The sequence below is a fragment of the Euprymna scolopes genome, chromosome 18, assembly GCF_053919585.1.
Source record: "Euprymna scolopes isolate OS-2025 chromosome 18, ASM5391958v1, whole genome shotgun sequence".
NCBI classification, from domain to species: Eukaryota; Metazoa; Mollusca; class Cephalopoda; order Sepiida; family Sepiolidae; genus Euprymna; species Euprymna scolopes.
Window position 1 is genome coordinate 104,513,145 of NC_136499.1, and position 20,653 is coordinate 104,533,797.

The 20,653-nt window shown below is 35.9% G+C and overlaps 1 protein-coding gene across 1 annotated transcript in view; it reads right to left on the bottom strand.

The window, feature by feature from the left end:
- LOC145297730 (uncharacterized) overlaps positions 1-20,653 on the bottom strand; it is a 202,430-nt gene that overhangs the window by 46,673 nt on the left and 135,104 nt on the right. The window contains exons 10-13 of the mRNA XM_080143947.1: positions 19,517-19,556; positions 18,004-18,084; positions 10,644-10,795; positions 973-7,943 (exon numbers count right to left, since the gene is read on the bottom strand). Of these exons, the coding sequence (XP_080000073.1) occupies positions 973-7,943; positions 10,644-10,795; positions 18,004-18,084; positions 19,517-19,556 (7,244 nt within the window). The remainder of the gene's footprint in view (positions 1-972; positions 7,944-10,643; positions 10,796-18,003; positions 18,085-19,516; positions 19,557-20,653) is intronic.

Here is a 20,653-nt window from a genome sequence, read left to right on the forward strand (position 1 = left end):
CAACACGGGTCACGGATTTTCGCCAGATCAGTATCATTTTAAAGTTACAACCTTCGTGCGACAAATATCGAAAAATTGGCCAAAAACGTTAATTCCTTCACCCTGAAATCAGCAGTTTTCTACTGGGGGGGGGGCCAGCAAAAACCGTCCTCTCATGACGTCTGCTTCTACGCATGCGTCATACACCATCGGTACATGATTTACTTTAAATATTTGAAAAAGCGACACAATTTCGTTGATGTCATCTTAGCTCAGTTGCTTAGAGCACGGCCTCATTATCTAAAGGTTTTGGGTTCGAATCGTGGTGTGAGATGTCTTCTTTTTTTTTTTCGATTTTTAAATTTTAATATTGAAACAGGGTTATTTAAGCCAGTGTTTTTTTTTTTTGGTTTTTATTTTTCAGATTTTTTAACAAAGTTTTAACATTCGTCTTTCTGTTTTCTTTTTCGCGTTTTCTTTTTTTGTTTTTCCCATTTTTACATTTAACATCGTTTAGTTTTTTTTTGTGTTTTTTTTACGATTTTTAAAAATTTACTTCACTTATTCTTATGTTTTGATTAACACCCCCTGCCCGAGCACACACACTTCTAAACATCTGGGCAACACCGTGTACCCCCCGCGCTAGTCTATATATATATATAAAAGCAAAAATGTGTGTATGTTCGTTTTTTTGTGTATGTACCTTATCAAAGTTCCATACAAAATTTCAGTTACATCAGCTCAGTAGTTTCTGGGAAAACTTCTGGAGTAAATATGGTATTTCTGATGATTAATCCCTATTAATCCCTAACCGTGCATTGAACGGGTACGATGATACTTTATTCATTGCACTTTAAGGTTCATACAAATTTCAGGCAAATCGGCCCAGTATTTTCCAAGAAAAAGTGAGACAGACAGACAAAGAGAAATACAATATAGATATTTATGTGCGCATACAGGAAAATATGAAGCAAAATGCTGCGTAACACTCACCTGGTCTTTCGTAGAAGTCTTTGCTGTGAATTGAGGCACGTTTTATCAGCAGAAGATTGTGAAGAATCCACTTTTGAGGTAGAGTTTGGTTCAGCAGCATCTGATTTTGGCAGTGGCATGTGTGAAGAACAATCTGGATCCAAAACACAGTGACAGACTTTTTTGCTTTGACATTTTGTAGAATTTGTATCAGCAGCAACACTCTTCGGAAATGGTTTTGGCACAACGTTGGAAGCGATGTCCAACCCTTCCTCAGACGCTAAGTCTTTCAGCAAACATTTTCTGCTTCTCTTTTCTCGTAGCTTATGAGGGGTTATGATGGGAGAGAGTTGGGAGACTGTGCTTAAAAACGGCAGAAAGTCTTTGAGATAATCACAGTTGGAATTTGTCGGGGTTGATACGTTTTTCTGCATGATTGTCTGTTCTTTAGGCAGAGGTGATAGAGGGTCACAGGGGGGCAGGGCTGATTTCACCGGACTTGTGGGGAGAGGCGAAATGGGACGAGTGACTAGGATAAACTCTTTGATGCATTGAAGAATTTCGTTGGGGTTATTTTCCTCCAATCTTTCCCTCGCAAAAATGCTTTCGGAAAAGGAATGATTTTTTGGCTGTAGGGGTTCAGTGTTTTCGGAAAAATCTATGACAGATGGGGGTAAAGAATTTTCGGGAAGTGGATCAGAGTTCTTTGAGGCCTCGTCAGCAGGAAAGCTATCCTTTTTTTCCTCCCTTATGGACGGAGAGAGAGTGTCATGGTCAGAAGTGTCTGGTAATTCAGCAGGTAAGTAAGTCTTGCCGTTGGCCGCAACAAACTTAATAAAAGAGTGCTTTACAGATTTTATCACAGAATCTTTAGTTTTTGCCTTCCCTAAACTATCATTATTCACTGTGTGTTCCCTGCCTAATTTGGATTGCCTTTTAGGTGGAGCAATGGCCATCCTAAAGACAGGCGTTCTCTTTTTACGGGGATTCGTACAATCAAGCTCATCAAAAAGAAATTGTTTTTTCATTATGTTCACCGTCGACAAATCTTTCTCGTCTTCAATTTTATTTACATTTAATGGCACCGGAATTTCATCATTACATTCACCACCAGAATCCGTATTATTCATTCTGCAGAGAGAACTATTTGAAAGACTTGATGTTGGATTCTTTTCCTCTGAAACTTTAAACGTTTCTTTAGATTCAAGATTCGGTTGATTCACATCATCATCATCATCTCCGAATAACTCATTAATATTTACATTATTTACATGATTTGAGTTTGACACCGGCGCCAACTCAGGTGGCTCCAAGTCAGAGAATTCTTCAAATGAAAATCCATCTCCAGAAGTATTCAAAGAATCAAGGTCATCTTCAGAAGGGTTTCCAGATGTAATCCGACTTAAAGCTGGTGCTTCTTCGACCTTGCTATTACCGTTTTCTTCTCTTGTAACCAAAACACCAAAGTGATCACTTTTTTCTGCCACAGGCATACAAGAAATATTTTCACTTTTAATATCTAAACACTCAAGATCTTCACCATCTTCAAGCAGACCACAAGAATCCTCAATATTTCCAACAATCTCTTTAATATTATTTTTAGGACAGTCAGAATTCGAGATTATTTCAACTTTTGTCAAAGACGACTCTAATTCCTTATTTTTCTCTTTCGTGACAGTTTGTGATAATTCAGAATTACCGTTTTCAGGCAAAACAATTGAATGTTTAGATTCCTTACCATTTTCTTCGGCATTTTCTTTTACACTTTCTGATATTAAGGGACTCTCTAAACATCGATTTTCACTGTCAACATGTAAGCTGCTTTCCGATAATCGAACATCCATTCCAAATTCTTTAACATTATTTACAGAATTTATTTTTAGGAGAGCAGGCTTTTCTAAATTTTCAGATAATTTATTTTGTTTGTCACCATTTTCTAGATTATTGCTTAAAATTCCCATACTCTTACATTTAGCACCGATTTCTCCAATATTTGTACTTGAACTTTTGGATATTTCAACATTTTGTAAAACCTTATTAAAATTATGGATAGTTTGGGTATTTTCTTTCGTGGAATCATTACCGATTCTTTTTGGAATGTTTTCAGTATCATTAACCAAACCTTTGTTATCTTTGTTATTTTCAAACGAGCTTTGAGAATTGCTAAGATTCTTATCATTCTTTATATTCTGTGAATCTTGTACGTCTGCTGACTTGCCTTGTAAGAAATACAAATTTTCATAGGCCTGTTTAGGGACAGTGTCCGCCTTGCTAAGTTTCATCGGATCCATTGTGTTAGCAATTGATCTGTCAGATATGTTCATCATTTCATTTTCTTTGTCACTCGAAAGCGAACTATTTATGGTCTCATGACCGCTATGGTTTAGAAGAATGTCCGTAGCAGAAAACATCTTGTCCCAGTCGCGAGATCCATTTTCATTACACGTAGACTGGAAAGATGACAACTGCATGGGATCAACTTTATTTATATCTGTTTCTGTAAGGACTTTCGTCTTTTTAGCAAGAGAATTATTCTCTACAGATAAGGTCACTTTATCCTGCTTTTTCGGAGTTTTTGGCCCATCAACTGATTTGTCTGCAGCCACACAGTTTAAGATTTGCGATTGAGAAGGAACAATAGAAGTCTGTAAACTGTCGTCGAGAAAGTGTGAACAAGAATCAGAGTTCTGAGAAACTGGTTCCAAGATTTGGAGCGGCGTTTTCTCAACAGGAGCAACAACTGATGAATTTTCTGTCATTGTAGAAAATTTATTAAGTTCTTCTCTATTTTCAGTTTTAAGATGTTCATTTATTACTAATTGGTTCATTTCTTTGATAGCAGCTTCCGGTTCAGGCATTTTCTTGACAGCGACAGCATCCAGTTCGAATGGTTTTCCAACTGCAACAACTTCCTGTTCGAGTGGTTTCTCAACAATAACAGCCTCAGGTTCAAGCAAATTGTCTACAATGACAGCTTCTTGCTCAAGCGGTTTCTTGACGACTAATCCAGATTCAAGCTCAAGTGGCTTCTTGACAACAACAGATTTCAGTCCGATCGATTTCTCAGGAGAAACTGGTTGAATCAGTTTCTCAACAACAGATTTGGGTTCATTCCTTATATCAACAAGGAGAGATTTCGGTTTAATTAATTTCTTTACAATAATAGATTCTCGTTTGAATGTTTTGTCATCGATGGGTTCTGCCTGGGGAATTTTGTCATCGACGTGTTCTGCCTGGGGCGTTGTGTCATTGACGAGTTCTGCCTGGGGCGTTGTGTCATCGACGGGTACTGCCTGGGGCGTTTTGTCATCAACGTGTTCTGCCTGGGGCGTTGTGTCATTGACGTGTTCTACCTGGGGCGTTGTATCATTGACAGGCTCTGCCTGGGGCGTTTTGTCATCAACGTTTTCTGCCTGGGGCGTTTTGTCATCGACGGGTGCTGCTTGGGGCGTTTTGTCATCGACAGGTGCTGCTTGGGGCGTTTTGTCATCGACGGGTACTGCTTGAGGCGTTTTGTCATCAACGTATTCTGCCTGGGGCATTGTGTCATTGATGGGTACTGCCTGGGGCATTGTGTCATCAACGTGTTCTGTCTGGGGCGTTTTGTCATCGACGGGTACAGCCTGGGGCATTTTGTCATCGATGGGTTCTACCTGGGGCGTTGTGTCATCGACGTGTTCTACCTGGGGCGTTGTATCATTGACGGGTTCTGCCTGGGGCGTTTTGTCATCGACGTGTTCTGCCTGGGGCGTTGTGTCATTGACGGGTACTGCCTGGGGCGTTTTGTCATCAACGTGTTCTGCCTGGGGCGTTGTGTCATTGACGTGTTCTACCTGGGGCGTTGTATCATTGACGGGCTCTGCCTGGGGTGTTTTGTAATCAACGTTTTCTGCCTGGGGCGTTTTGTCATCGACGGGTGCTGCTTGGGGCGTTTTGTCATCGACGGGTACTGCTTGGGGCGTTTTGTCATCAACGTGTTCTGCCTGGGGCGTTGTGTCATTGACGGGTACTGCCTGGGGCATTGTGTCATCAACGTGTTCTGCCTGGGGCGTTTTGTCATCGATGGGTACTGCCTGGGGCGTTGTGTCATCGACGTGTTCTTCCTGGGGCGTTGTGTCATCGACGTGTTCTACCTGGGGCGTTGTGTCATCGACGTGTTCTACATGGGGCGTTGTATCATTGACGGGCTCTGCCTGGGGCGTTTTGTCATCGACGGGTACTGCTTGGGGCGTTTTGTCATCGACGGGTACTGCTTGGGGCGTTTTGTCATCGACTGGTACTGCTTGGGGCGTTTTGTCATCGACTGGTACTGCTTGGGGCGTTTTGTCATCGACGTGTTCTGCCTGGGGCGTTTTGTCATCGATGGGTACTGCCTGGAGCATTGTGTCATCGACGGGTACTGCCTGGGGCATTTTGCCATCAACTGGTCCTGGTTCAGACGTTTTGTCGTCGACGGGTCCTGGTTTGGGGATTTTGTCGTCGACGGGTTCTGGTTCCAGCGTTTTGTCATCGACGGGTTCTGGTTCGGGCATTTTGTCGTCAATGGGTCCTGCTTGAGGCGTTTTGTCGTTGATGGGTCCTGTTTGGGGCATTTTGTCGTCGACAAGTCCTGCCTGGGACGTTTTGTCATCGATGGTACCTGCCTGGGACGTTTTGACGTCGACTGATTCTGCCTGGAGCATTTTGTCGTTGATGGGTTCTGGTTTGAGCGTTTTGTCATCGACAGGTTCTGCCTGGGGCGTTGTGTCATTGACGGATTTTGCCTGGGGCATTTTGTCATCAACGGGTACTGCCTGGTGCATTTTGCCATCGACGGGTACTGGTTGAGGCGTTTTGTCGTCGACGGGTCCCAATCCGGGTGTTTTGTCGTTGACGGGTACTGGTTCGGGCATTTTGTCATCGACAGGTGCTGGTTCCAGCATTTTGTAATCGACGGGTTCTAGTTCAGGTATTTTGTCATCGACGGGTTCTAGTTCAGGTATTTTGTCATCGACGGGTTCTAGTTCAGGTATTTTGTAATCGACGGGTTCTAGTTCAGATATTTTGTCATCGACGGGTCCTGCCTGAGGTGTTTTGTCGTTGATGGGTCCTGCTTGGGGCATTTTGACGTCGACGGATTCTGCCTGGAGTGTTTTGTCATCGACAGATTCTGTCTGGAGCATTTTGTTGTCGAGGGGTTCTGTTTTGTCGTCGGCGGATTCTGGTTCACGCGTTTTGTCATCGATGGGTTCTGGTTCTGGCGTTTTGTCATCAACAGGTTCTGCCTGAGGCGTTTTGTCATTGACAGGTCTTGCCTGGGGCGTTTTGTCGTCAACCAGTCCTGCCTGGGACGTTTTGTCCTCGACGGTTTCTGTTTCAGGAATTTTGTCATAGACGGGTCCAGCCTGGGACGTTTTGTCATAGACGGGTCCAGCCTGGGGCGTTTTGTCATCGATGGTTCCTACCTGGGGCATTTTGTCATCAACGAGTCCTGCCTGGGGCGTTTTGTCATCAACGGGTTCTGCCTGGGGCGTTTTGTCATCAACAGGTTCTGCCTGGGGCGTTTCGTCATCGACGGGTGCTGCCTGGGGCGTTTCGTCATCGACGGGTGCTGCCTGGGGCATTTCAACATCGACGGGTGCTTCCTGGGGCGTTTTGTCATCGACGGGTCCTTCCTGAGGTGTTTTGTCGTTGATGGGTTCTGCTTGGGGCATTTTGACGTCGACGGATTCTGCCTGGAGTGTTTTGTCATCGACAGATTCTGCCTGGAGCATTTTGTTGTCGACGGGTTCTGTTTTGTCGTCGACGGATTCTGGTTCACGCATTTTGTCATCGACGGGTGCTGCCTGGGGTGTTTTGTCATCGACGGGTGCTGCCTGGGGCGTTTCATCATCGACGGGTGCTGCCTGGGGCGTTTCGTCATCGACGGGTGCTGCCTGGGGCGTTTCGTCATCGACGGGTGCTGCCTGAGGCGTTTCGTCATCGACGGGTGCTGCCTGAGGCGTTTCGTCATCGACGGGTGCTGCCTGGGGCGTTTCGTCATCGACGGGTGCTGCCTGGGGCGTTCTGTCATCGACGAGTGCTGCCTGGGAATTCATATCATCGTCATCATCACTAGATGAAGAGAGATATTCACTACCAAATAGATTCATCATGTCTAACTGTGTCCGTTTCATATTGTTATGTAGATTTAAATCTTTTCCCACTGAAGTAGTGTCAGGTGTGTGTGTTGGATTCAAAGAATCTGCCATTTTTACACTGGATTTGAACAGATCGAAACTATGATCCGTGTTGTGGTTTTGTTTGTCCAAAACAACTGTCCTGACCGGATCGCCAACAGAATCTACTTTGATCGATTGTTCTTTGTATTTTTCGGAAGTCAAGCTTGATGTTTCGCCAAAATTTAGTTGCGAGTTGCAAAGTTTTCCCGATTCTGGTTGGAGATTTTGATCTAAATTTTTCAGAGTACAATCTATGGAAGGATCAGGTTTTCGATAAGCCGGTTCTTTAGTCATTGTGATGCAGGATGAATGTGTTGATTGTGATGACGTCTTCAATTCTTCATCGTCAGAATCCGAATCTGATGATAAATTACTAAGAAATTTTTCACTATTGCTCAATGTCTTCTTTGGTAAAACTGGCGCCAATGGTGTTGACTTCTGTGGAGGCTCAAAGTTCTCTTCATCTGTATCAGATAAGTTACCGAGAGAAACTAATTCAATCTTGTCAGATGACGAATGACCAACTGCGACTGATTTCAGCATGTTCGAAGCCGATTGTTTTAATGGTGCTTCATCAGCATTTGACTTTGAGACGGCATTTGTTGAAGAAGAAGCTGGTGAAACGGTTGGCAAGTCAGATTTGTTCTGGGAGTTAACAGACTCTGCTTTTGTCTGATTCTCCTCTGCATTTTCTTCTGGCAACTCTGAAGTCCCTAGGAATTCTAATTCTAGAAGTTTTGCCAAATCGTTGTCAGATTTTTCAGAACCATCCATTGAAGAATCCTGTTCACTCTATAAAAAAAATAAAAACAATTCTTACATATTTTTATGGATTTTTCATCATATTTAGAAAACAAACATTGAATTATAGACTAACTCATGCCCAAAAATGTCACATGAAATTGTTAAAAAAAAAAAAAAATCACAATCCAGATAAATTAAAAAATTCAGCACACAAAGTTACGACGTCAAAAGTGGACTCGGTTTAGCTAAATACAGAACGGAAGTCACTTAGCATGAAACAAAATATGAGACCATGTAGAAGCACTTCTTGTTTTATCATGAAAAATAATAAACTTTTATTTTTTACATTTCTATAAATATTTTTTTAATTTTTAAAATATATTCATATGGAAATATTTTATTTCAAAAAGTAATTTAAACTACATGGTTTACATTTCTTTAAATTTTTTTTAATATTAAAAATATATTCACACAGAAATAATTCTAAAAATTTATTTTTTTAACATTTCTGTAAATAAAGTTTTCTTTAATATATATTTTTAAATTTTAACATGAACAAAGCTTCTTTCCCAGAACTGACCACCTGTGGAACACCATTCTGCTAGCCTGCTTCCTGACTGAATACAACATGATAGCCTTCAAATTCAACATAAACAAGTTCTTGTTGAGCCATCTTCATGAATAATGAAATTCTACCCAAATTACACCATTAATGATCACTACAGCCCCACCTTAAATTCATTAACCCTTATCCACGGGTGGCCTTGGGGTCTTGATAAGTGGTGATTCCCTTGTTAAAAAAGAAAAAAAAATAAAATATAAAAAAAAAAATATCACCGCCAATTTCAATTGAACTGAAGGAGGAATGCTTTCTCAATCAGAATCCCTGGATTTTGGAATAGATTTATAAGAAAGATAATACATGCATCAACAACACAATAATTGAAGGTGAATTTCGACAGATGCTGGACAACTGCATCCTTGAGGCAATTGAAGCACGATTGTTTAATTTCTTGCCAAATAAACTGAATTGAATTGAAATAAACTTCAGTCTAAATTGTTTAAATTTCGGTCAAGAATGTCATTCAATGAAAAACATACTGGTGTTTTCCAGATCAGGTTGTGTGAAGATAATGGCTTCCTGACTTAAAATGCACCAAACATTGATGTTATTGGGGTTTTTTTCCTCCTTTTCAAAATTCAATCATATTCTGCAAAGTCAGAAACAAAAAATTCCCTCTACACTACATTTAATTCGTTGATTTATTTTTTTATGTATATAGTTATCCAAAAGGGAAGTTATGTTATGTTTACAAAAAGTTGATATTTCACTTCTATGGTTTATCAAGTTTGAATTCAGAAATAGACAAGCAGTATTTATCAGAAAACTGTTACCCATTATATTTTAGGTTGATGTTTCCATCCTTTTTTTGGGGGGAAGGGGGAATAATTTTTTATGCCAAAAAGCAAATTGTTTCTTATAAGTAATTAAAAGAAAGCATTCTAGTTATAAAAATGATAAACTAATAGGAGTATCATTGACAAATTATTTCCTAAAGTTATTTGAAAAATTTAAAAACACCAAATGATGTGGACCCAAGGTTGGGGTCCGGAAGGAAAACATTTCTTTATTAGAAATAAAAAAATAAAACTTCTTTTTAGTAATTTTTTTTTTTTGTTTGAAAATATTTTTTTTTAATAATTTATTTACTATACCAGTGAAAGTCTCAGGAAAAAATAATAATTTAAAAATTATTTTATTCATTTAATAAAAAAAAATTATTTAATATCATTTGGTTTTCTAAATTTTTAAAATAACTTGATAAAATAATAATTTTTTTTCAATAAACATGAACAAACACCTATTCAAAATATTTTACAACAAACATCAACAAGATTAAACATATACTTTGCCTCTTTCTCCATGAGGGGTCTATCTCTTGTGGTCAATACCACCAGCAGAATAAAGACAAAAAAAATTATATAATTGTTGTGAGACCGAAACTTATGTACATCATGGAGTCTTCTTAGTACTAATATTACGATGTAAGATAACATTCTCAGAGAGCAATATCGTGATACCACAGAATCAGCAGGAGTACTAATAGTATGCAGTGTGTATGACTACCCATAATGGACACCACCAGATAGTTTTAACTCTTGAGTGTGTCGCCGTTAATATCTTATATGCTTTTATGTAGAGTGATGTGCTTCTCGGTTAATTAACTGTGTCTAACTGTGTTGAATATATACTCGAGAGTCAAAACAATGATAAGAATATGCTGTTGTCATAGCCCCTATTTATTACGTTTGCCAGATATTTGCCGTGATGGTGAACATTGCATATTGTTAAGCTTTTTATCATGCAACGTATAAAGTGAGATTACATTTCTGTATGTACGACATAATCACGCTAACGCACACAGGTTCCTGTTAGATTACTGAAGTTAAGCAACGTTGAGCTTGATCAGTACTAAAATGGGTGATCATTTGGGAATTCCAGGTGGTTTATATGCCCTCCGCTTGTCTCGGCATTGCTTCTTGTCATCTAGCACTTCTACTTGCTACTGGATTAAGGCAGCACCGATTCAGGAGAGGTGCAGCTGGTAATTGCGCAAACTTTGCCTCATAATTATAAAGTCTACCAAAATTAAACTCAAGGTCCATTTTCTCATCGACTAATCAAAGGAGACGATACTACCCCCCTCCTTTTCCATCAAATAACAGTGAAAGAGGGATAGTGCTTACCTCCTTGTCCGCTGGCAATGGCGATAACATTTGAGGAAAAGCACGGAATTCTTCAAAGATGGTGTTGATATCAATCGTCAGCGACAGTTTTGCAGCTTTCTTTTCTTTTACTCGCTCATCATCATCTTCATCATCATCGGACATGATACCAACTGTAAAGAAAGAAGTTTTTTTTTTTGTTTTTTTTAAATCAGAATAACAGGGGGTTTTTTTTTTCATGTAATGAGTTGATCAATTATTTAATCCAAGTTAGTTATGCATTTTTTTTTCATGTAATGAGTTGATCAATTATTTAATCCAAGTTAGTTATGCATTTTTTTTTCATGTAATGAGTTGATCAATTATTTAATCCAAGTTAGTTATGCATTTTTTTTTTCATGTAATGAGTTGATCAATTATTTAATCCAAGTTAGTTATGCATTTTTTTTTTCATGTAATGAGTTGATCAATTATTTAATCCAAGTTAGTTATGCATTTTTTTTTCATGTAATGAGTTGATCAATTATTTAATCCAAGTTAGTTATGCATTTTTTTTTTCATGTAATGAGTTGATCAATTATTTAATCCAAGTTAGTTATGCATTTTTTTTTCATGTAATGAGTTGATCAATTATTTAATCCAAGTTAGTTATGCATTTTTTTTTTCATGTAATGAGTTGATCAATTATTTAATCCAAGTTAGTTATGCATTTTTTTTTTCATGTAATGAGTTGATCAATTATTTAATCCAAGTTAGTTATGCATTTTTTTTTTCATGTAATGAGTTGATCAATTATTTAATCCAAGTTAGTTATGCATTTTTTTTTCATGTAATGAGTTGATCAATTATTTAATCCAAGTTAGTTATGCATTTTTTTTTTCATGTAATGAGTTGATCAATTATTTAATCCAAGTTAGTTATGCATTTCTTTTTTCATGTAATGAGTTGATCAATTATTTAATCCAAGTTAGTTATGCATTTTTTTTTCATGTAATGAGTTGATCAATTATTTAATCCAAGTTAGTTATGCATTATTTTTCCATGTAATGAGTTGATCAATTATTTAATCCAAGTTAGTTATGCATTTTTTTTTCATGTAATGAGTTGATCAATTATTTAATCCAAGTTAGTTATGCATTTTTTTTTCATGTAATGAGTTGATCAATTATTTAATCCAAGTTAGTTATGCATTTTTTTTTCATGTAATGAGTTTATCAATTATTTAATCCAAGTTAGTTATGCATTTTTTTTATCATGTAATGAGTTTATCAATTATTTAATCCAAGTTAGTTATGCATTTTTTTTTCATGTAATGAGTTTATCAATTATTTAATCCAAGTTAGTTATGCATTTTGTTTTCATGTAATGAGTTGATCAATTATTTAATCCAAGTTAGTTATGCATTTTTTTTTTCATGTAATGAGTTGATCAATTATTTAATCCAAGTTAGTTATGCATTTTTTTTTCATGTAATGAGTTGATCAATTATTTAATCCAAGTTAGTTATGCATTTTTTTTTCATGTAATGAGTTTATCAATTATTTAATCCAAGTTAGTTATGCATTTTTTTTTCATGTAATGAGTTGATCAATTATTTAATCCAAGTTAGTTATGCATTTTTTTTTTCATGTAATGAGTTGATCAATTATTTAATCCAAGTTAGTTATGCATTTTTTTTTTCACGTAATGAGTTGATCAATTATTTAATCCAAGTTAGTTATGCATTTTTTTTTTTCATGTAATGAGTTGATCAATTATTTAATCCAAGTTAGTTATGCATTTCTTTTTTTTCATGTAATGAGTTGATCAATTATTTAATCCAAGTGTGTTATGCATTTTTTTTTATGTAATGAGTTGATCAATTATTTAATCCAAGTTAGTTATGCATTTTTTTTTTCATGTAATGAGTTGATCAATTATTTAATCCAAGTTAGTAATGCATTTTTTTTTTTCATGTAATGAGTTGATCAATTATTTAATCCAAGTTAGTTATGCATTTTTTTTTTTCACGTAATGAGTTGATCAATTATTTAATCCAAGTTAGTTATGCATTTTTTTTTTCATGTAATGAGTTGATCAATTATTTAATCCAAGTTAGTTATGCATTTTTTTTTTATGTAATGAGTTGATCAATTATTTAATCCAAGTTAGTTATGCATTTTTTTTTTCACGTAATGAGTTGATCAATTATTTAATCCAAGTTAGTTATGCATTTTTTTTTTTCATGTAATGAGTTGATCAATTATTTAATCCAAGTTAGTTATGCATTTTTTTTTTCATGTAATAAGTTGATCAATTATTTAATCCAAGTTAGTTATGCATTTTTTTTTTTTCATGTAATGAGTTGATCAATTATTTAATCCAAGTTAGTTATGCATTTTTTTTTTATGTAATGAGTTGATCAATTATTTAATCCAAGTTAGTTATGCATTTTTTTTTTCATGTAATGAGTTGATCAATTATTTAATCCAAGTGTGTTATGCATTTTTTTTTTATGTAATGAGTTTATCAATTATTTAATCCAAGTTAGTTATGCATTTTTTTTTTCACGTAATGAGTTGATCAATTATTTAATCCAAGTTAGTTATGCATTTTTTTTTTCATGTAATGAGTTGATCAATTATTTAATCCAAGTTAGTTATGCATTTTTTTTTTCATGTAATAAGTTGATCAATTATTTAATCCAAGTTAGTTATGCATTTTTTTTTTCATGTAATGAGTTGATCAATTATTTAATCCAAGTTAGTTATGCATTTTTTTTTTTTATGTAATGAGTTGATCAATTATTTAATCCAAGTTAGTTATGCATTTTTTTTTTTCATGTAATGAGTTGATCAATTATTTAATCCAAGTTAGTTATGCATTTTTTTTTTCATGTAATGAGTTTATCAATTATTTAATCCAAGTTAGTTATGCATTTTTTTTTCATGTAATGAGTTGATCAATTATTTAATCCAAGTTAGTTATGCATTTTTTTTTTTCATGTAATGAGTTGATCAATTATTTAATCCAAGTTAGTTATGCATTTTTTTTTTTTCATGTAATGAGTTGATCAATTATTTAATCCAAGTTAGTTATGCATTTTTTTTTTTTTTTTATTCAGGTTACTACTCTCATCTTGGGTCTACTTTCAGTCCACATTGATCCATGGCACAACGGATAAAGGTACTGACTAACAATCAGTCCTAAGTAACAATCTTCTGGAAGTTGGAAGGTTCAATCCTTACTACAGGTGATTAATAATCATAAATAACATAATTACTTGTTCTATCTAGTTATGGTTGATGGAAAAGAAGAATTTACCTAACAAATTAAATAGGTAGTTATGTTAAAAAATCTGTATAGGTTCCAGGGTTTAATTGAAAGATTCCCAAGTTTGCAAGAAAATAAAAAAAGAAAGAATCTGTCCTGTATGTTAAATAAAGGGCTCACTGCGGTATCCCGTATAAGTTCCTAAGTTGGATATTTTTTAGTTGCAAGCCATTTTACTTTCAGAAACAAAGAAAAAAAGAAATATTCTTCCAAACAAAATGGCAGTATCAATCCAGAGAAGCTAATTGTAAAAGCTTGCAGGCAAAGAATAGTATTTCCAGTAGGAGGCTTCATGTTTTGACAAACGTCTGGGCTTGACCTTTACTCCTGATCTCAGATGGAACATGTACATCAAATTTGTTGCCAGGGCTGCTGGGAAAATGGTAGGATCATTCTACCGTTCCAGTAGATATCTCACTGCTGATGCAATTCTTTACATGTATAAGAGCCAAGTGCGTCCAAGGATGGAGTACTGTTGCCACATCTGGGCAGTAGCTGCTAGAAGCAGCTTATCCTGCCTTGACAGAGTTCAAAATAGACTTTGTAGCTTAGTGGGGGATGCTCTTTTATCTTCCTTGGAACCTCTTCCTCTTTCCCACAGAAGAGACGTCACAAGAGCCTATCTCTGCTTTATCGTTATTTTCATGGCAAACGCTTGTCTGAGCTCTAATGAAAAACATTCTTCTAGCTGAAACCACTATTAATAATTTCCCCCACACTTTATCTGTACCTAAATCTAAATGTAGATTCCATGAACAAAGCTTCTTTCTTAGAACTGCACACCTGTGGAACTCTGTTCCGTTTTCCTGCTTTCCAACTGACTACAATATGGTTGTCTTCAAGTGGACTTGAAGACAACCATATTGTAGTCAGTTTCCAAATTCTTGATGAGCCATCCCCTTAAGTAATCCAATTTACCAAATTTCCATTACTAACGATGACTGACATGTTCCCCTTGACCACTGTACACTCATTAACCCTTATCCTCGAGTGGCCTCTGGGCATTGATACGTGGTGACTCCTTTGTAAAAAAAAAAAAAGGTAGTCAATCAGAAGAAGTCCTGAGACAAAGAGCAAAGTTCTTTCTCGCATGAAGATGAGAATTTGTCAGAATTTTAAAACATCCAGTATGTTTTATGGATTGATTCCAGTTTCTGATTGGTCAGTAGCAAAGCCTAGTTTCATCTGATTGGTTAGTTCTTATTACCTCTGCCTATAAATAGAACCTTCCATTTTTTTGTAATCATACCCTCACAGGATATACCCCATTAGTGTTCCATGCTGATGGGATGTCTCTAGCGGCTTCGGCTGCATGGAGACAGGGTAGTACAAGTCAAGGATTCGTCACTTGACACTCAGCCCGACAGGTGAGGGGCCGGGAACCGGCCCAGCACCTGTTGGACTGAGGTACACCGGCTGGGTAATACCTAGGAGGTCCACCCTCCCAGGCCTTGCCACCGGGCTTTCCGGTGGGGCAAGTTTATTGCTTGCTGCCTGAGGCGCCCCGACTGGGGAATGCCGACGGGGTTACTCAGGCAATTTTTAAAATTGCAGGAGTGCCCCTCCTTTAGGGGAGCCTGCAGGTATCCCACTTTCCAGGCCTTGTGCCAAATATTGCCGACGTGGGCGGCAATTAAATATATACCCTCACAGGATACGAAAAATATTGCAACAGATATAAAGATCCTCGATTTCAAAAAGAAGCGCCTGAAAAAGGTCAGAGGTTATGTTAGCCATAACGTGAAACTAGCAACCAAGATGAGAATTTTCGTATTATTTGGATTCAACGGATTACTGTTCTCATCTTGAGTGTCATTTTCACAATGTTTTGGTCGATATAACCTCCGAACTTCTTCAGGTTTATCTTGTCGAACTTGGGAATGTTTCTGCTAAACTTAGAAATTTAGATGGAATTTCGAAGAAGGTCGGATGTTACATCGACTGAAACGTGAAAATCAAACTCAAGATGAGAACAGTAGTCTGATGAATCTAAATAATATTTCAAAAATTCAGAAACATCATAAGATGAGAATAGTAATCCAAACACCGTAGAACCCCGGGGTAAGGTATTTTGTAACTGTTCTGTACTTTCACCTAACAAATTAATAAACAAATGTATCATAAAAATTGAATTTAACTTGAAAATACTACAGTAGAACCCCGAGATACAATGTTTTTCCAGATCCTGGTTACAGTATTTTCCCCGCCTTACAGTGTTATTTATAATGTTATTTGATTATATACATGTGTATTATATACTGTACTGTATTTTGTTACTAATTTTTAATGCCTTATACTGGGGTTCTACTGTAGTACAAATTACGGCTTTTCAAGATATGTTGAAAACATTTAGAAGAAGATGTGGTGGCGTTGCTAAAGATAACAAAGTTAATAGCAACGTTTGAAGGGAACTTTTCAGATCCTTGACTTGCTTACAGATAAGAATGACCAGATGTAAGAGAAAAAAGAAAAGGGTCCCAGTTTAAGAGAAAATTTTCCAAGTTTGCAAGGATATACATGAAGAAGGCCTGAGATTACATCAGCCAAAATATTGTGAAAATAACAACCAAGACGAATATAGTAATCTGAATTATTATTATTATTATTATTATTATTATTATTATTATCAGTTAAGTATTTTATTTATTGCGGAGCAGGATTTTTTTTTTTTTTTTTTCGTTTTCCCAAGATGTTGTGGGGAAAACCAGCTCCCCATAAAAGGGGATTGCCCAAATTGATTAGCAATTGTCTAATATAATGAGAAACTCCACATTGATCAAAGCAGTTAAGATTAAGCCTCCCTTTCTTTGCTCGTAAAATTAAATTTGCATACATGATTATTAAAGTGAGCTGGACATCTGCACGGCCACTGTTTTTATAGATTTAACTACTTTGTCAGAATTTAATTCATTTAGCATTAAGCAGTTAATAGTAAATTGAAAAATGCAATTTATTTGCTTTCCACTCAGGTATGTACCAGACTGTGTGTGTGTGTTTGTGTATATATATATATATATATATATATGTATATATATATATATATATAGAGAGAGAGAGAGAGAGAGAGAGAGAGACAAGTGAGTTGGTTTCAGCTGGTAAAAATAGCTGCTAAGGGGTCAAAGTCGAGAAATTAGAACTTGGCAGGTATAAGTCAACTAAACATGTATCTTATTTGAATGCACAAATATACATTTATAAGTTCAACTACATTGATTTTTCAAGTTTTCGACACAGCATATGGACTTAGCTCAGATAATAGCAACTAATACTAGAGTGCTATATGTTTTGGTTTTGATTCTAGCTGATGGTATCCAAATCATATATATATTTTTTTTATAACTTTTGGAATCACTATTACATATTGGGTACAATATAATAATAGAGAACTGACTCTATAATAATATAAAATCTGCATGAAATATATTTAAGAATATTTTACGACTGGGCAATGCCAGGTGGTATCCTAGTGTGTGTGTGTGTGTGTGTGTGTGTGTGTGTGTGTGTGTGTGTGTGTGTGTGTGTGTGTGTGCCCGTGCGTGCATGCAGTAAAGAATAGGTCGAAGCACAGAATGCCATGCTATAGATGTGGCGAGGATGTGCACAGATTAGGTGACAACAGAATATAAATGCAGCATCGATCTTGCGGGTGCTGAGTCTGGTTTTAATTAATACAACAACCTACGATAAGCAGTTCACATCATTTTGGATGAGTCATTAAGTAAAAACTGTAAACAAGAACGCGACTATTGGCTCCGATCAAAGTACAGCATCTTGTCTTTCAGCATCTTGTCTCTAAAATGGGGATGAGAGAATTGGTGAAGATAAGGGACATTTTTCTTTTATTTTTAATTATCCTGATTGCCAAAATCACATTCTATCTAATTCCATGTGTGCATATGTGTACCTGGGGTGGAAGGCAACAACTGAAAAATAAAATAAGCCATGATACTAACTGGGATGAATACAACAATTATATAGATACCAAATATTTACCCCATGATTATTTTTAAAAAATAAATAAAATGAAACTAAGGTGGGGGGGGGGGGTTAACAAGAATTTGGTTTTTACCTTCTGGAACATCTTCGGCACTGGTTAACTGCATATTCTTTTTTCTGTTCATGGCCATCAGTTCTTTCTTTGGCAATAAACCTAAATTCATAAAAAAATAAACAAACTTTCTATATAACACAAAATAGCATTTTTTTAACCAAAACATTCAACTTGGTCTTATTTAATTCATACGTTTTGATCATTTTTACCTTCATCAGATACATAAAAGTGTAAAATACAATAAGTCCCAGAGTGAAATCACATGTGCCACATCTCAACAACTGCCAATCCCAACAGCGTATACCGTGACTCACTTTATCATTCATCTTCTATTCTTTTTATTTTCATTCAGACCGTGTTGTCATTTTTCACATTGGTGATTGCCAAAGGTGCGAGCACTGGCTCACAAATATAAAAAAAATAGAACACAAACTCACAAAAGTTAACAAACTCTGACACATTGACGATTGCAGATCAGTTGTACTGTGTGTGTGTATATGGTGTGATAGCATCATGATAAACAACCCTCGAAAGACTAACATCCACACCTTAGTTCTGTCAAAGCCATCAATGTCAGTCAGTTGATGAATTCATCTTCTCATGCTCTGAGACATAACCTATTGCCAACTGTTCCAAACCAAAAACTGTCCTAAAACCAACTCTTACTCCTAAATTTATCGACTGAAAAATCAGAAATCCCGTTTCCAATCTTTTGTTTAAAAGTGACCAATAAGTGGAAAATGACTTACTGTCTTATTTCCAACCATCTTTGTGTTCCCATTGTTTTTTTAGTTTTGTTTTTTTTTTTTTACTTCCGACACGTTTTTCCTCTTTTTTATGAATCACTTCCTAACACTCTGGAGAGGTGGGAGAGGGGGGTCCAGAGTATCACAACCGGTCTAAATAATAAAACACCAAAATTCAACTTTATTCATCAACATAGACTTCTTTTACGGCTGTACACCGATTCAAATGTTTCTTGAACAAACCGTCTTTCTATTTTTTTAGAATGATTTAGCATTGGCCTCAAAATTTCCAATATCCTTTTTTCATTGAAGCCAAATCTTTTTTCCTGAAGCAATATTTTGAGGCCTGCAAACCGCCAGCAGTCACTGGTTGGGAGGATAGATCTGAAGAACAGAGTGTGCATATAAGCAATTCGAAGTGCAATCCATGTCATGTAGTTCTGTCGACGTCATAATCAACTTATGACACAGTTCATTGCCTTGATGAAGAAGTACTTTGTTTTTTCTTCATTTGTGGCCGTTTTTTGGTAATTTCTACCTTCAAATACACTCATAATTCTATATAATATTTGCTATTGATAGTTCTTTTTCTCTCAACACAATTGATAAACAAAACACAGAAATAAAAAAAAAAAAACTAGTCTTTTAATGTTCGTATCTTTGGTTGCTTTCTAAATTTACAAATAATTTTTTAATGTCTTTTGCACTTATAAATAAATAAAAGTCGGAAGATGTAAATGTTTTTCAATTTGTAAATAATTTTTTTTTTAAAGTGTAGAACTTACCGTTGTCTAACAAAATCTTGACAAATTTATCATTCTTTTCCTGCAAAAAAAAGAGAAAATTATCAATTTACAGCAAAGTCAATTATTAATTAGTTAATGGATCAACTGACTACAACTATAGGGATTCACACAATGGGGTTGTTTGGGACAATTGAAAACCTAAGAAACCCCTGCTCACACCCCTGAACACCTATATAAGTATTTTTAATTGAATTTTTAACTCTCTAATATTGCTAAGCGCTGAGTGGTGAGGGTTGACTGTGGAAAGGCCATATGTGCAGCAATAGGAGACAGTTCTGAAAACCCAGAAGTTGCTGTACAAGAATTTCTATGCTTTCACCAATCCCAAATTCACGTGATTACAACTCCTTGGACTATTATGTGTGGAGTACAATTGAGAAAAACACCAACCATCCAGAGAATTATGGAAGCTGCATGAACTAGAAGCTCCGGTGATTTATTTTAAAAGTTACATTGTGAATTTTGTGAATATGTTAATTATTGGCCAAGATATGACATTTTTCCCCCCTTTTCTTTCCAAAAACTGTCAAATTTGTTTCAAACGCCAAGCTATGAGATGGCATATCAACCTAACGTTGCTTAAAAAAAAATTTAAGGAAAACTCAAGTAGATTCTCTGTGATTTTCCAAAATCACTAAAACAGATAAAAAAATAAATAAATAAATAAATAAATAACAAATAAATGTTATTAAAAGCAAGCTAATTTACTCTTTTACCAATCTGGATAAGTCTGGGTGCTTTAACTGATTTTAAAGTGTTTTTTTTTACTTAAAAATGTAATGTATTATAAAGCGTATTGAGTTAGAACAAAAAACAAAATGATGGTCTTTATACTAACTTCATTTTAAAATAAAAAACACTTTAAAATAAGTTAAAACACAAAAAATTCTACCAAGTAGGTAGAAGAGTAACTTATCTTGCTTTTGATAATATTTACTTGTCGAATGTTTGTTTCACACCTTTCTTGCTTTGTTAGTTATTCTGAAAAAAAAAAAAAAAAAAAAAATCACTGGATTTTCTTTTATATGTTCATCAGTGTTTCGTCTTTATTTCAAAACTTCCTCGGGATGAGTGATTTGAAGAAATAAAATACCAGTACAATATTTGAAAATATAT